Below are 17365 nucleotides of genomic sequence, written 5' to 3' on the forward strand. Positions count from 1 at the left end.
TTCTAGGTTTTGGCCTTTCTAGGGAGTTTTCCCTAGCCACCATGCTTCTACAGCTACATTGCTTGCTGTTTGGGATTTTAGGCTGGGTTTCTGTACAGCACTTTGAGATATCAGCTGATGTACGAAGGGTTATATAAATAAAGGGTTATATAAATACATTTGATTTGATTTGACTCACAAGCTATGCTGTGAGGACCAATCACTGGATCCAGTCTCTGGTGTCCCCATAGACTCACCTAACTAGGCTGTGAGGACCAATCACTGGATCCAGTCTCTGGTGTCCCCATAGACTCACCTAACTAGGCTGTGCGGACCAATCACTGATCCAGTCTCTGGTGTCCCCATAGACTCACCTAACTAGGCTGTGCGGACCAATCACTGATCCAGTCTCTGGTGTCCCCATAGACTCACCTAACTAGGCTGTGAGGACCAATCACTGATCCAGTCTCTGGTGTCCCCATAGACTCACCTAACTAGGCTGTGCGGACCAATCACTGATCCAGTCTCTGGTGTCCCCATAGACTCACCTACCTAGGCTGTGCTGACCAATCACTGATCCAGTCTCTGGTGTCCCCATAGACTCACCTACCTAGGCTGTGCGGACCAATCACTGATCCAGTCTCTGGTGTCCCCATAGACTCACCTAACTAGGCTGTGCGGACCAATCACTGATCCAGTCTCTGGTGTCCCCATAGACTCACCTAACTAGGCTGTGCGGACCAATCACTGATCCAGTCTCTGGTGTCCCCATAGACTCACCTAACTAGGCTGTGCGGACCAATCACTGATCCAGTCTCTGGTGTCCCCATAGACTCACCTAACTAGGCTGTGCGGACCAATCACTGATCCAGTCTCTGGTGTCCCCATAGACTCACCTAACTAGGCTCTAAGGGCTTAACACAGCAGATGATAAAGAAACTAGCCTGGTATCAGATCCATCAGAGAGTTACATTAGCCTTGTTTGACACCCATTACGGGACTGAGTGGATTGGGGAGCGGAGGAATGATGGGGGTGGGGAGGTCAATCTAGGGATAGAGAGAGAGGGTTAGGGATAGAGAGAGGGGAGGGGAGGTCAATCTAGGGATAGAGAGAGGGGGATATTAGAGAGAGGGTTAGGGATAGAGAGAGGGGAGGGGAGGGGAGGGGAGGGGAGGGTCTACAACCCCCAGCTCTGTTACTACGGTGTGATGGAGGGATGGGGAGGGGAGGATTGGGGAGCGGAGGAATGATGGGGGTGAGGGGTCAATCTAGGGATAGAGAGAGAAGGTTAGGGATAGAGAGAGGAGAGGGGAGGGAGGGGAGGGTCTACAACCCCCAGCTCTGTTACTACGGTGTGATGGAGGGATGGGGAGGGGAGGATTGGGGAGCGGAGGAATGATGGGGGTGGGGAGGTCAATCTAGGGATAGAGAGAGAGGGTTAGGGATAGAGAGAGGGGAGGGGAGGGTCTACAACCCCCAGCTCTGTTACTACGGTGTGATGGAGGGATGGGGAGGGGAGGATTGGGGAGCGGAGGAATGATGGGGGTGGGGAGGTCAATCTAGGGATAGAGAGAGAGGGTTAGGGATAGAGAGAGGGGAGGGGAGGTCAATCTAGGGATAGAGAGAGAGGGTTAGGGATAGAGAGGGGAGGGGAGGGGAGGGTCTACAACCCCCAGCTCTGTTACTACGGTGTGATGGAGGGATGGGGAGGGGAGGATTGGGGAGCGGAGGAATGATGGGGGTGAGGGGTCAATCTAGGGATAGAGAGAGGGGGATATTAGAGAGAGGGCTAGGGATAGAGAGAGGGGGATATTAGAGAGAGGGTTAGGGATAGAGAGAGGGGGGATTTGTGAGAGATAAACATCCTTAGCAGAAAGTTTTGAGGTTCATGAGGCTTTGATTGAGTCCTCTCAGCCGTGATGAAAAAATGAAGGGGTGATGGGGATAGCTAGAGGGAGAGACAGAGAGAGAGAGAACGGTACAGGGAGATGGAGGATGGGAACAAGGATAGAAATGTGCAATGATTGGGTACAGTGAATAGTCAATGAGTTATGGTAATCAGTGAATAGCCAATGGGATGTGGGAATCAGCGAATTGTCAATGAGGTGTGGGAATCAGTGAGTGGTCAATGAGGTGTGGGAATCAGTGAGTAGTCAATGAGGTGTGGGAATCAGTGAGTAGTCAATGAGGTGTGGGAATCAGTGAGTAGTCACTACACTAGACAGGACAGGAGTGCCCAGCTATTCTAGAGAACGAGAATGTTTTTGCAATGTTACCACGTAATGTTCCCCTGATGTTTGAGGGTCCAGTTTTGGGAACATTCTTTATATACTGAACATAAATATAATGGAAAATGTTGTTCCCGTGTTTCATGTGCTGAAAAAAAAGAAGATCCCTTACATTTTCGATATGCACAAAAGCTTTTTTCTCTAAATTTTTGTGAAGAAATTTGTTTACATCCGTGTCAGTGAGCGTTTCTCCTTTGCCTCAGCTAATCCATCCACCTGACTGGTGTGGCATATCAAGAAGCTGAGTAAACAGCATGATCATTACATAGGTGTACCTTGTGCTGGGGACAATAAAAGGCCACTCAAAAATGTAATGTTCATTTCTCTACCATATGCCACCTCCAACATCGTTTAAGAGAATTGTGCCGCACATCTAACCGGCCTCAAAACTGCAGACCACATGTAACCATGCCAGCCCAGGACTTTTACAGCTGGCTTCTTCACCTGCGGGATTATCTGAGACCAACCACCTGGCAAAAACTCTCAGAAACCATCTCAGGAAAGATCTCATCTGCATGCTCGTCGTCTTAACCATGGGCTTGACCTGACTGCATTTCGGCCTTAGTAAACGACTTTAGTGTGATCTTCTCAGATTAATCTTGTTTCAACTGCACCCGGGCAAATGGCTGACAGTGTGAATGGCGGCGTGTGGGCGAGAGGTTTTGCTGATGTCAACGTTGTGAACAGAGTGCCCCATGGTGTGTGAATGACGGCGTGTGGGCGAGAGGTTTTGCTGATGTCAACGTTGTGAACAGAGTGCCCCATGGTGCCGATGGGTTGTGGCACAGAAGGCTGCCGAGGGGAGAATGGCCCGGAACGGGCGTGTGGGCGAGAGGTTTTGCTGATGTCAATGTTGTGAACAGAGTGCCCCATGGTGCCGATGGTTTGTGGCACAGAAGGCTGCCGAGGGGACAATGGCCCGGAACGGAGCTATAATGGCATCAACCACCTGCTAACCAATGTGTTTGATGCATTTGATACCATTCCACCGAATCCGCTCCAGTCATTACCACGAGCCCGTTCTCCACTAATAAGGCGCCACCAATCTCCTGTGAGTTATGGTATGGGCAGGTATAAGCTACGGCCAATGAACACCCATCACATTTTATCCATGGAAATTTGAATACACAGAGATACCGTGACGAGTTCCTGAGGTCCGTTGTCGTGCCATTCATCCCCGACCATTACCTCATGTTTCACTATGAGAATGCACAGCCCCATGTCACAACGGTCTGGACACAATTCCTGGAAGCTGAACATGTCCCAGTTCTACCATGGCCTGCTGTCAGGGATTTCCTCCTCTTCTTCCGAAGAGGAGAGGCAAAAAGGATCAGAGGACCAAAATGCTGCGTGGTAAATGTCCATGGTTCTTTTAATACGTAAATGTACACATGAACACTACAAAACAATAAACATGGAAAACCTAAACAGTCCTATCTAGTGCAAAGACAGAGACAGGAACAATCACCCACAAACACACAGTGAAACCCAGGCTACCTAAGTATGATTCTCAATCAGAGACAACCAGGCTACCTAAGTATGATTCTCAATCAGAGACAACCAGGCTACCTAAGTATGATTCTCAAACAGAGACAACCAGGCTACCTAAGTATGATTCTCAAACAGAGACAACCAGGCTACCTAAGTATGATTCTCAATCAGAGACAACCAGGCTACCTAAGTATGATTCTCAATCAGAGACAACCAGGCTACCTAAGTATGATTCTCAAACAGAGACAACCAGGCTACCTAAGTATGATTCTCAATCAGAGACAACTAATGACACCGGCCTCTGATTGAGAACCATACTAGGCCGAAACATAGAAATACCCCCAAAACATAGAAAAACAAACATAGACTGCCCACCCAGCTCACACCCTGACCATACTAAAATAAATACAAAACAAAGGAAATAAAGGTCAGAACGTGACACCTGCATTCTCTTTGATTGAAGGTAAGTTGACTGAGAACACATTCTCATTTACAGCAACGACCTGGGGAATAGTTACAGATGGGAGAGGAAGGGGGAGGAATGAGCCAATTGGAAGCTGGGGATGATTCGGTGACCATGATGGTATGAGGGCAAGGCTGGGAACATAGCCAGCACACCGGGGTTAACTGGTAACTCTCACCCTACTCTTACGATACGTGCCATGATATCCCCTCTAATGTCTATACACTCGTACATACACACATACACGCACGCAAACACACACACATGCACAAACATACACACGCACACACATAACATAATTAACCAAATGAATCCCACCGGTCCTGCAAGGTTCTCCATGTGTATGAGATGTGAGCTAGTTATCTATGGGGCATGGTGAGCACAGCTCGGGGCCTATAGAGTGTATACTCCACACTAAATAAATCATTGATTCATTAGATTCCAGGTGTTGTCATCCGGTTTCCTCGAGGGAAATAACATACCAACGCCTGCTTGTCGTTTAAATATATATGATTCTTATTGATTCAGCAGAAAATATTTCTCATTTTAACACAAATACCGGTACGCTATTAGTCTATATTGTCCAGCGTGCCCCCCCCCCCTCTCCCCCCCATCTCCTCCCGTTCTTTTTTATTTTCTAGGTACTTCACACATACCAACCCTTTAAGCATAGCCCTCCCGTACTTCACACATACCAACCCTTTAAGCATAGCCCTCCCGTACTTCACACATACCAACCCTTTAAGCATAGCCCTATTGTACTTCACACATACCAACCCTTTAAGCATAGCCCTCCCGTACTTCACACATACCAACCCTTTAAGCATAGCCCTATTGTACTTCACACATACCAACCCTTTAAGCATAGCCCTATTGTACTTCACACATACCAACCCTTTAAGCATAGCCCTATTGTACTTCACACATACCAACCCTTTAAGCATAGCCCTATTGTACTTCACACATACCAACCCTTTAAGCATAGCCCTATTGTACTTCACACATACCAACCCTTTAAACATAGCCCTCCCGTACTTCACACATACCAACCCTTTAAACATAGCCCTCCCGTACTTCACACATACCAATCCTTTAAACATAGCCCTATTGTACTTCACACATACCAACCCTTTAAGCATAGCCCTATTGTACTTCACACATACCAACCCTTTAAGCATAGCCCTATTGTACTTCACACATACCAACCCTTTAAGCATAGCCCTATTGTACTTCACACATACCAACCCTTTAAGCATAGCCCTATTGTACTTCACACATACCAACCCTTTAAGCATAGCCCTATTGTACTTCACACATACCAACCCTTTAAGCATAGCCCTATTGTACTTCACACATACCAACCCTTTAAGCATAGCCCTATTGTACTTCACACATACCAACCCTTTAAGCATAGCCCTATTGTACTTCACACATACCAACCCTTTAAACATAGCCCTCCTGTACTTCACACATACCAACCCTTTAAACATAGCCCTCCCGTACTTCACACATACCAATCCTTTAAACATAGCCCTCCCGTACTTCACACATACCAACCCTTTAAACATAGCCCTCCCGTACTTCACACATACCAATCCTTTAAACATAGCCCTCCCGTACTTCACACATACCAACCCTTTAAACATAGCCCTCCGGTACTTCACACATACCAACCCTTTAAACATAGCCCTCCCGTACTTCACACATACCAACCCTTTAAATATAGTCCTCCCGTACTTCACACATACCAACCCTTTAAACATAGCCCTCCCGTACTTCACACATACCAACCCTTTAAATATAGCCCTCCCGTACTTCACACATACCAACCCTTTAAACATAGCCCTCCCGTACTTCACACATACCAACCCTTTAAATATAGCCCTCCCGTACTTCCACACATACCAACCCTTTAAACATAGCCCTCCCGTACTTCACACATACCAACCCTTTAAACATAGCCCTCCCGTACTTCACACATACCAACCCTTTAAACATAGCCCTCCCGTACTTCACACATACCAACCCTTTAAGCATAGCCCTCCCGTACTTCACACATACCAACCCTTTAAGCATAGCCCTCCCGTACTTCCACACATACCAACCCTTTAAACATAGCCCTATTGTACTTCACACATACCAACCCTTTAAGCATAGCCCTCCCATATTTCACACATACCAACCCTTTGAGCCCTATCCCTAACCTTCAATGAAATGTCTTCTCTCTCTCTACCAACAGAAGGGCTACATAAACGGGACACTGAGACCTCTTGATGGACATTGCAACAAGGTGGGAATTCAACACAACTCTAACTAATCTTTTCCCCACCAGTTTTCTATCTATTCTAAAAGCTACATTTGTGTTTTTTTGTAGTTGTTGTTGACGTGCATGAATTCATCATGTTTCATTGTTGTTGTTGTTGACGTGCATGAATTCATCATGTTTCATTGGTTGTTGTTGTTGACGTGCATGAATTCATCATGTTTCATTGTTGGTGTTGTTGACGTGCATGAATTCATCATGTTTCATTGGTTGGTGTTGTTGACGTGCATGAAATCATCATGTTTCATTATACAACTATGCTTCTATCAAGACTTGAGTTAGATCCCTGAGTTGATGCCTAGGCTAAAGATCAAAGAACTAACTCAATCTTGTGGATGAACTGGGTCACATCACATACAGTGGGGCAAAAAAGTATTTAGTCAGCCACCAATTGTGCAAGTTCTCCCACTTAAAAAGATGAGAGAGGACTGTAATTTTCATCATAGGGACACTTCAACTATGACAGACAATATGAGAAAAAAAATCCAGAAAATCACATTGTAGGATTTTTAATGAATTTATTTGCATATTATGGTGGAAAATAAGTATTTGGTCACCTACAAACAAGCAAGATTTCTGGCTCTCACAGACCTGTAACTTCTTCTTTAAGAGGCTCCTCTGTTCTCCACTCGTTACCTGTATTAATGGCACCTGTTTGAACTTGTTATCAGTATAAAAGACACCTGTCCACAACCTCAAACAGTCACACTCCAAACTCCAATATGGCCAAGACCAAAGAGCTGTCAAAGGACACCAGAAACAAAATTGTAGACCTGCACCAGGCTGGGAAGACTGAATCTGCAATAGGTAAGCAGCTTGGTTTGAAGAGATCAACGGTGGGCGCAATTACTAGGAAATGGAAGACATACAAGACCACTGATAATCTCCCTCGATCTGGGGCTCAACGCAAGGTCTCACCCCGTGGGGTGAAAATGATCACAAGAACAGTGAGCAAAAATCCCAGAACCACACGGGGGGACCTAGTGAATGACCTGCAGAGAGCTGGGACCAAAGTAACGAAGCCTACCATCAGTAACACACTACGCCGCCAGGGACTCAAATCCTGCAGTGCCAGACGTGTCCCCCTGCTTAAGCCAGTACATGTCCAGGCCTGTCTGAAGTTTACTAGAGAGAATTTGGATGATCCAGAAGAAGATTGGGAGAATGTCATATGGTCAGATGAAACCAAAATATAACTTTCTGGTAAAAACTCAACTCGTCGTGTTTGGAGGACAAAGAATGCTGAGTTGCATCCAAAGAACACCATACCTAATGTGAAGCATGGGGGTGGAAACATCATGCTTTGGGGCTGTTTTTCTTCAAAGGGACCAAGACGACTGATCCGTGTAAAGGAAAGAATGAATGGGGCCATGTATTGTGAGATTTTGAGTGAAAACCTCCTTCCATCAGCAAGGGCATTGAAGATGAAACGTGGCTGGGTCTTTCAGCATGACAATGATCCCAAACACACCGCCCGGGCAACGAAGGAGTGGCTTTGTAAGAAGCATTTCAAGGTCCTGGAGTGGCCTAGCCAGTCTCCAGATCTCAACCCCATAGAAAATCTTTGGAGGGAGTTGAAATTGTGTTGCCCAGCAAATGCCCCAAAACATCACTGCTCTAGAGGAGATCTGCATGGAGGAATGGGACAAAATACCAGCAACAGTGTGTGAAAACCTTGTGAAGACTTAGAGAAAACGTTTGACCTCTGTCATTGCCAACAAAGTGTCACGCCTTGGTCATTGTATCTTGTGTTTTGTTATATGTTTGGGTAGGCCAGGGTGTGACATGGGTTTATATGTAGTATTTCGTATTGGGGTTGTATTAATTGGGAGTGTGTATTATTAGGGGTGTGTCTAGTTAGGCTTGGCTGCCTGAGGCGATTCCTAATTGGAGTCAGCTGATTCTCGTTGTCTCGGATTGGGAACCGTATTTAGGCAGCCTGAGTGCGCGTTGTATTTCGTGGGTGATTGTACCTGTCTCTGTGTTAGTCACCAGATAGGCTGTAATTAGTTTCACTCGTTTGTTGTTTTCGTTTTTGTCTGTCATAGTTGAAGTTTACCTATGATGAAAATTACAGGCCTCTATCATCTTTTTAAGTGGGAGAACTTGCACAATTGGTGGCTGACTAAATACTTTTATGACCCACTGTAGGTGTCCTCTTTCTGCTGCAGTGCTGTTTAACACTCTGAATTAGTACCATTTAAAGTTCCTGCTTTAGGGACCGTAGACACTGCTCATGGCTTTAGGGACCGTAGACACTGCTCATGGCTTTAGGGACCGTAGACACTGCTCATGGCTTTAGGGACCGTAGACACTGCTCATGGCTTTAGGGACCGTAGACACTGCTCATGGCTTTAGGGACCGTAGACACTGCTCATGGCTTTAGGGACCGTAGACACTGCTCATGGCTTTAGTGACCGTAGACACTGCTCATGGCTTTAGGGACCGTAGACACTGCTCATGGCTTTAGGGACCGTAGACACTGCTCATGGCTTTAGGGACCGTAGACACTGCACATGGCTTTAGGGACCGTAGACACTGCTCATGGCTTTAGGGACCGTAGACACTGCTCATGGCTTTAGGGACCGTAGACACTGCTCATGGCTTTAGGGACCGTAGACACTGCTCTCGGCTTTAGGGACCACAGACACTGCTCATGGCTTTAGGGACCACAGACACTGCTCATGGCTTTAGGGACCACAGACACTGCTCATGGCTTTAGGGACCACAGACACTGCTCATGGCTTTAGGGACCGTAGACACTGCTCATTGCTTTAGGGACCGCAGACACTGCTTATGGTTCCCGGCAAAATAACATGTGAGCCGCAGGGGAACCATTGGTTCTAGACATTCATGGGGTTTGTTTGTGCACTGTTTCAATTCACTGGTGAATAGTTTTTTTTTTACTGGGAGCGATTCAATTCCTTTATGCTCAGATTGGCAGATTGGCATGTTTTAATACTTTGTTATCGCCCCCCACACACACACACCCCCCCTGTCTCTCCAGGTCAAAGGAAGGAGACCATCTCAGCTGCCCCAGGAGAGAAACACTCCAAACTCCAACTCCCAGGGTCCTTTGCTGCTGCAGGTGGTGGGATGTAGAGGCTACCGGAGTAATGGTGGCACCTTGGGGCCAGGGGGTACCCTGGGTAATGTAGGCACCATGGGGCTGGTGTCCATCCCAGACTGTGTGGATAACTGCACTCAGACTGACATTAGCTTCCAGAATATTCTGACCGTGGGGAGGTCAACCCACCACCAATCCCATGGCGGCTCCTCACCCACGCAACCACCACCCTCTCCTCCACTGCCTCACCTCATGGACCCTTGTCTACTGAATGAGTTGTAAGTGCATGTGTAGTACCTCAGGTTTATGTACTGAATGATATGTAAGTACCTCAGGTTTATGTAGTGAATGAGATGTAAGTATCTCAGCTTTATGAACTGAATGAGATGTAAGTATCTCAGCTTTATGTAGTGAATGAAGTACATGCCTGCAACCTTATCGTCTTGTCTGAGAATATGTCCGTACAACCATAGGACAAATGAAATACTGTCTGTCTGTCTGTCTGTCTGTCTGTCTGTCTGTCTGTCTGTCTGTCTGTCTGTCTGTCTGTCTGTCTGTCTGTCTGTCTGTCTGTCTGTCTGTCTGTCTGTCTGTCTGTCTGTCTGTCTGTCTGTCTGTCTGTCTGTCTGTCTGTCTGTCTGTCTGTCTGTCTGTCTGTCTGTCTGTCTGTCTGTCTGTCTGTCTGTCTGTCTGTCTGTCTGTCTGTCTGTCTGTCTGTCTGTCTGTCTGTCTGTCTGTAATCAATCATCTTGAATCTAAAAACGATTACTCATGATGTGATCCAGATTTTGCTCGGTTCGATCCCATCTAATACGTTTTTGAACATCAAACGTACATCTTGTCATCAGCCTTGGTAGCATTTAGGGATCGGTTGCTCCATTATTTCTGTTTCTCCAGCTGTCCACTTAGAACAGGGATGGGCAACATTGATGGGGATGGGTGTCATAAAAAAAAATCTGAACTTATCATGAGGGGCCTCTATGGGCTCGCAGGTCTCCATACCCACATCCGGTATCTCCATAATCAGTCATTTGACCATGATTAGCCAGCTGGCTAAACCAACTTAAACCAATCTATAAGTTATTAGCTCGTGTAAATTGAGTGACTTTCAGTGACTGACATCAAAAGAGGAAACTACTAACCAAAAAAAAAAAAAATAATTACACCTTTGTTTATTTGACTATTCTTACCCTCAACAAGTTGAATTCCCCTCAGAAGGGACACCGCGGGCTGAACAGTTAAACAAACCCTAACTTACAGCATCTTTTCTGAGAATACAGTGCATTGAGTAGAGTATAACCTACAGTGCTAACGATAGTGTACAGAGCCCTTTAACACCATTACTTCACACTGTCTCTCCACAGCTGTACCTACGATCACGAGTACAACGATCCCAACGACTACTTTGACATAGCTCACCACGAAGTGGACCGACAAGAGGAACTGGAGTACGAGGTATGAGATATACTGTAGCCATATCAAATTCTACCTTTTAGATCAGCCTATATACATCTCTACAGTTTAGATTTAAATATATACGACTCTTGTCGTGGAAATTTCCTCTATTTACGAAATCATGGGAGCAAACCACACACACAAGTCAGAGTTAGTTATAAAAGTCCATCTTTAATTATATAAGCTCTATAGCATTTTGACTTTCAACAGTTCCGTATCTCTAATGAAAAGTTGAGAGTCCCCACACAATGGCAAAATGGGATCCTTTATAGCAAAGATCACACATAGTCAGACAGCATAGACATAATTCATCGTTCAGCTTTGTCTCCTTTCCCAAACCCCAGAACCATAAACCAATCCTCCATATCAACAGGCATATATCAAATTGTCATTTAGATACAACCCACTCTAAATACAAACTCACGGAGATGAGAGTGAGGCTATAGGTTAAGATAGAAACAACATTAGAGGGAGAATAGAATGATTCCAGACACTGCCACCCTCCTTTCCCCACTGGGAAAGGTAAGGGAGTAAAAGATATGTTTACACATGATGACACTTTGACCTCACCCCTCTCTGTGGCCCATGCAACTTAGTCTTGACATAGAACAGATAACTGCAACCTCGCCACAGTATTATACAAAAATACCATTCTGATGAGAAGTAACTTACACACATTTGATGAATATTAAACATCTTACATATGTTACCAACAAATTCTGAATCTTCCTGACATTCTACCGTTCATATAAGTATATAAAACTCTACTGTTTAGATTTCGATTAAACTATATACAACTTTACCATTTAGATAAACCTGCGTCCCAAATTTAGATAAACCTAAATAAAACTCTACTGTTTAGATAAACCTAAATAAAACTCTACTGTTTAGATAAACATAAATAAAACTCTACTGTTTAGATAAACCTAATTGAAACTCTACTGTTTAGATAAACCTAAATTAAACTCTACTGTTTAGATTTCGATTTAACCAGAAGGGGACTAGGGTTCCAATTTTGGAACACCCCCCCCCCCACGTTCAGCTGGAAGGTGGCGCATGGAACGCAAAAATATTCCTAAAAATATTTAACCTCCACACATTAACAAGTCCAATGGCTCAAATGAAAGATAAACACATTGTTTATCTACCCAGCAAGTCAGATTTCTAAAATGTTTTACGGCGAAAACATAGCACATATTTATGTCAAACCACCACCGAAGACACAGCTAATTTGCATAGCCAAGTTGAAAAAATATGCAATCAACAAACGCAGGATTAAAAGAAAAATAATGCACTAACCTTTTGAAATCTTCATCAGATGACAGTAATATAACATGTTACACAGTACATTTATGTTTTTTTCAATAATATGCTATATATATCCATAAATCTCTGTTTACAATGATGCATCGTTCAAAATATGCTACTCAAATGTCCTGAGAAATGACGATAGCTCCGGCAGATAACGTCAGCTAACAAGGAATACACATCATAAACTTTGACTAAATATGCATGTTCTACATATATATAGTTAGATACACTTCTTCTGAATGCAATCGCTGTGTTACATTTATTTTTAACGTTACAGGTTTCGTTCACTAGGCTATACTATGAGTCGGCGCTCAAAAAGTAGCATTATGGCTCCTCTATCTTGGAGTCCACAGAAACCCAAATTTACCACATAAATATTCCCTTACCTTTGCTGTTCTTCCATCAGAAGACCTGGAAGGAATTATACTTACCAAAAACAGCATTTAGTTTTGCAGTCTGTGTCTTTCGGTTCTCAAACACAACACATTTCGGTTGAAATGTAGCCAAAAGTCAAGTGGATGCGCACCAAAACTTCGAACTTACATATTATATGTCGACTAAACTTGTCAAACTAACTTCATAATCAAGCTTTAACATGTTATAAAGGTGTACAGCAATCGTGAGGACGAACAGAAACGCATGCATTGTATAATCGATCTTGGAAAAAAGACAGGACCGGAGCAGAGTGCGCATGAGAGTGACCTGTTTTTTCGCGTGACCGAAAGGTTTCGGCCCGCCAAAACTCTCGTGAGCGAGCGATTCTCAGAATGAGAATCCCCATTGAAAGCTGAGATCGCGCTGAAGACAGAGAGACTGTTCCCAGACCTGTAGGTGCTTGGGGAGGGTGGGGGCGATGACGTCAAAGTTGGGCCAACTTTTCTGATGACAAGAGAGAGTTTGGGAGAATGACTGCCCTGAGAGTTCTGCTTTACATACAGACATAATTTAAACGGGTTTAGAAGCTTTAGAGTGTTTTCTATTCAATAATATTTTTATTTGCATATATTAGCAACTTTTGACAAAAAAAATTGTTTACTATGGGCACGCAATTACTCCAGCGGGGGCAGTGAACAGCCCTATCCCCAAGAGGTTTTAACTATATACAACTTTACCATTTAGATAAACCTAAATAAAACTATACTGTTTAGATAAACCTAATTGAAACTCTACTGTTTAGATAAATCTATATAAAATACAGTTTCGATAAACCTAAATAAAACTGTACTGTTTAGATAAACCTAAATAAAACTGTACTGTTTAGATAAACCTACAGTATGTCAAACTGTGCTCTGTGTCACGACCGTCGTATGAACCAAGGTGCAGCGTGGTGAGCGTACATTTCTCTATATTATAAATGTCGCCAACAAATCAAGAAACAACTTAAACGAACGTGAAGCTGACTAGGGCTATACAGGCCACGAACACAGATAACTACCCACAACTAAGGTGGCAAAGCAGGCTGCCTAAGTCCCCCCCCCCCATAAAGGACCCCGGAACACCATACCAATCACACAAACAAATTGACCCAAGCTGCGTCCCAAATCGACCCAGCCTGTGTCCCAAATCGACCCAGCCTGTGTCCCAAATCGACCCAGCCTGTGTCCCAAATCGACCCACCCTGCGTCCCAAATCGACCCAGCCTGTGTCCCAAATCGACCCAGCCTGCGTCCCGAATCGACCCAGCCTGCGTCCCGAATCGACCCAGCCTGCGTCCCAAATCGACCCAGCCTGCGTCCCAAATCGACCCAGCCTGCGTCCCAAATCGACCCAGCCTGCGCCCCAAATCGACCCAGCCTGCGTCCCAAATCGACCCAGCCTGCGTCCCAAATCGACCCAGCCTGCGTCCCAAATTTATGAGGGGGGTACGTGTTCACAATTCCACAGCCAAACTCGTCCTCCCCAGACCTCAGCAGTGTTTGTGCATGGGAAGGGAAGTAACTTTTAAGAGGAAAGAAGAAAACGAAACCAGACGGGAACAGACAGGAGCGATTTAGACATTCAGGAACAGGGTACACGAGAGAACGCGACAGCATCAAGCTCGTCTCCGGGTCCTTCTCATTACATTTTGGCAACAACCTTACGTTTCCAAAAATATCAAATGTGTCCGGGACACGACCGAAAGAGGAGCGACCCCTAGGTAAATCTGGGTCACCTTCCCAGAGCAAACTCTCCCCTGAGAACATTCCTTCTCTAACCAAACTCTATCCGCTCGTTGCAACTTGATTTTTCCACGCTCCATATCCTGTTTAAATGACAATTATTGTTCATACCTTACACGATCATGCTCTAGCTTCTCACGATCGTGCTCTAGCTTCTCACGATCGTGCTCTAGCTTCTCACAATCATGCTCTAGCTTCTCACGATCGTGCTCTAGCTTCTCACGATCGTGCTCTAGCTTCTCACGATCGTGCTCTAGCTTCTCACAATCGTGCTCTAGCTTCTCACGATCTTGCTCTAGCTTCTCACGATCGTGCTCTAGCTTCTCACGATCGTGCTCTAGCTTCTCAATATCGTGCTCTAGCTTCTCAATATCGTGCTCTAGCTTCTCACGATCGTGCTCTAGCTTCCCACGATCGTGCACTAGCTTCTCACGATCGTGCTCTAGCTTCTCACGATCGTGCTCTAGCTTCTCACGATCGTGCTCTAGCTTCTCACGATCGTGCTCTAGCTTCTCACGATCGTGCTCTAGCTTCTCAGGATCGTGCTCTAGCTTCTCACGATCGTGCTCTAGCTTCCCACGATCGTGCTCTAGCTTCTCAGGATCGTGCTCTAGCTTCTCACGATCGTGCTCTAGCTTCTCACGATCGTGCTCTCTAGCTTCTCACGATCGTGCTCTAGCTTCTCACGATCGTGCTCTAGCTTCTCACGATCGTGCTCTAGCTTCTCACGATCGTGCTCTAGCTTCTCACGATCGTGCTCTAGCTTCTCACGATCGTGCTCTAGCTTCTCACGATCGTGCTCTAGCTTCTCACGATCGTGCTCTAGCTTCTCACGATCGTGCTCTAGCTTCTAGATCGTGCTCTAGCTTCTCACGATCGTGCTCTAGCTTCTCCCGATCGTGCTCTAGCTTCCTCACGATCGTGCTCTAGCACGATCGTGCTCTAGCTTCTCACGATCGTGCTCTAGCTTCTCACGATCGTGCTCTAGCTTCTCACGATCGTGCTCTAGCTTCTCACGATCGTGCTCTAGCTTCCCACGATCGTGCTCTAGCTTCTCACGATCGTGCTCTAGCTTCTCACGATCGTGCTCTAGCTTCTCACGATCGTGCTCTGCTCACGATCGTGCTCTAGCTTCTCACGATCGTGCTCTAGCTTCTCACGATCGTGCTCTAGCTTCTCACGATCGTGCTCTAGCTTCCAGATCTTCTCTAGACGATCGTGCTCTAGCTTCTCAGGATCGTGCTCTAGCTTCTCACGATCGTGCTCTAGCTTCCCAGGATCGTGCTCTAGCTTCTCTTACGATCGTGCTCTAGCTTCTCACGATCGTGCTCTAGCTTCTCACGATCGTGCTCTAGCTCTCACGAGCTTCTCACGATCGTGCTCTAGCTTCTCAGGATCGTGCTCTAGCTTCTCAGGATCGTGCTCTAGCTTCTCAGGATCGTGCTCTCTCACGATCGTGCTCTCTCACGATCGTGCTCTAGCTTCTCACGATCTTGCTCTAGCTTCACGATCACGATCTTGCTCTAGCTTCTCACGATCGTGCTCTAGCTTAGATCGTTCTCTAGCGATTGTGCTCTAGCTTCTCACGATCGTGCTCTAGCTTCCGATCTTGCTCTAGCTTCTCACGATCGTGCTCTAGCTTCTCACGATCGTGCTCTAGCTTCTCACGATCGTGCTCTAGCTTCTCACGATCGTGCTCTAGCTTCTCACGATCGTGCTCTAGCTTCTCACGATCGTGCTCTAGCTTCTCACGATCGTGCTCTAGCTTCTCACGATCGTGCTCTAGCTTCCACGATCGTGCTCTAGCTTCTCACGATCGTGCTCTAGCTTCTCACGATCGTGCTCTAGCTTCCCACGATCGTGCTCTAGCTTCCCACGATCGTGCTCTAGCTTCTCACGATCGTGCTCTAGCTTCTCACGATCGTGCTCTAGCTTCTCACGATCGTGCTCTAGCTTCTCACGATCGTGCTCTAGCTTCTCACGATCGTGCTCTAGCTTCTCACGATCGTGCTCTAGCTTCCCACGATCGTGCTCTAGCTTCTCACGATCGTGCTCTAGCTTCTCACGATCGTGCTCTAGCTTCTCACGATCGTGCTCTAGCTTCTCACGATCGTGCTCTAGCTTCTCACGATCGTGCTCTAGCTTCTCACAATCATGCTCTAGCTTCTCACAATCATGCTCTAGATGTAACAGAAGCAGTTATCTTATGCTGTTCAAAAAGAAGACTACAGATGGAGAAGCCATTGTAACGAAACAGCTTAATTTCCGTCCCTGCCTATCACCAACACACCTGGTCCATATAATCAACGATCACGATTAGGACCACTCTGGATCATAATTAGCTGAATCAAGTGTGTTACTGCAGGGCTGGAATGAAAGCTTGCACGCCCAGTACTGTAGATCTCCAGACCTCGAGGTGTTTTGGCACTGCTCTCCATCTACTTCTCCGGAGTCAGATTCATTTTTACGTCTCTATGACGGAAGTCAGAGGTAGTTTCTGCTAATTGGTGTTAGCGCATTGACTGGAAGTCTACAGGAACAACTAGCATGCTAGCTGTTCCCATGAGACATCAAGGCATGGCGTTAACGCTAATAATCAATTGCGCTAACGCTACTTAGCATCTTCCTTCAAACCGCATGCAGAGACATAAAAATGGCGTCCACGAGTTCATCTGACTCTTTAAGGAAGTAGATAAAGGACTTCATTGCCAAAACTCTTGAAGTATCCCTTTAAAATGTAACGCATTCTAAAGTACTATTTTAATTTAGTTTATTATTCTTTATTTAACTAGGCAAGTCGGTTAAGAATAAATTCTTATTTTACAATG

The 17365-nt window shown here is 45.6% G+C and overlaps 1 protein-coding gene across 1 annotated transcript in view; it reads left to right on the forward strand.

Annotated features, from left to right (window-relative positions):
- Positions 1–17365, forward strand: part of LOC124018091 (PDZ domain-containing protein 4-like) — a 62185-nt gene that overhangs the window by 17885 nt on the left and 26935 nt on the right. Inside the window, exons 2-4 of the mRNA XM_046333351.1 lie at positions 6462–6512; positions 9553–9890; positions 10977–11067. Coding sequence (XP_046189307.1) covers positions 9709–9890; positions 10977–11067 — 273 coding nt within the window. The 5' untranslated portion in view covers positions 6462–6512; positions 9553–9708. The remainder of the gene's footprint in view (positions 1–6461; positions 6513–9552; positions 9891–10976; positions 11068–17365) is intronic.

This window comes from Oncorhynchus gorbuscha, linkage group LG03 (genome assembly GCF_021184085.1).
Source record: "Oncorhynchus gorbuscha isolate QuinsamMale2020 ecotype Even-year linkage group LG03, OgorEven_v1.0, whole genome shotgun sequence".
Taxonomy (NCBI): Eukaryota; Metazoa; Chordata; class Actinopteri; order Salmoniformes; family Salmonidae; genus Oncorhynchus; species Oncorhynchus gorbuscha.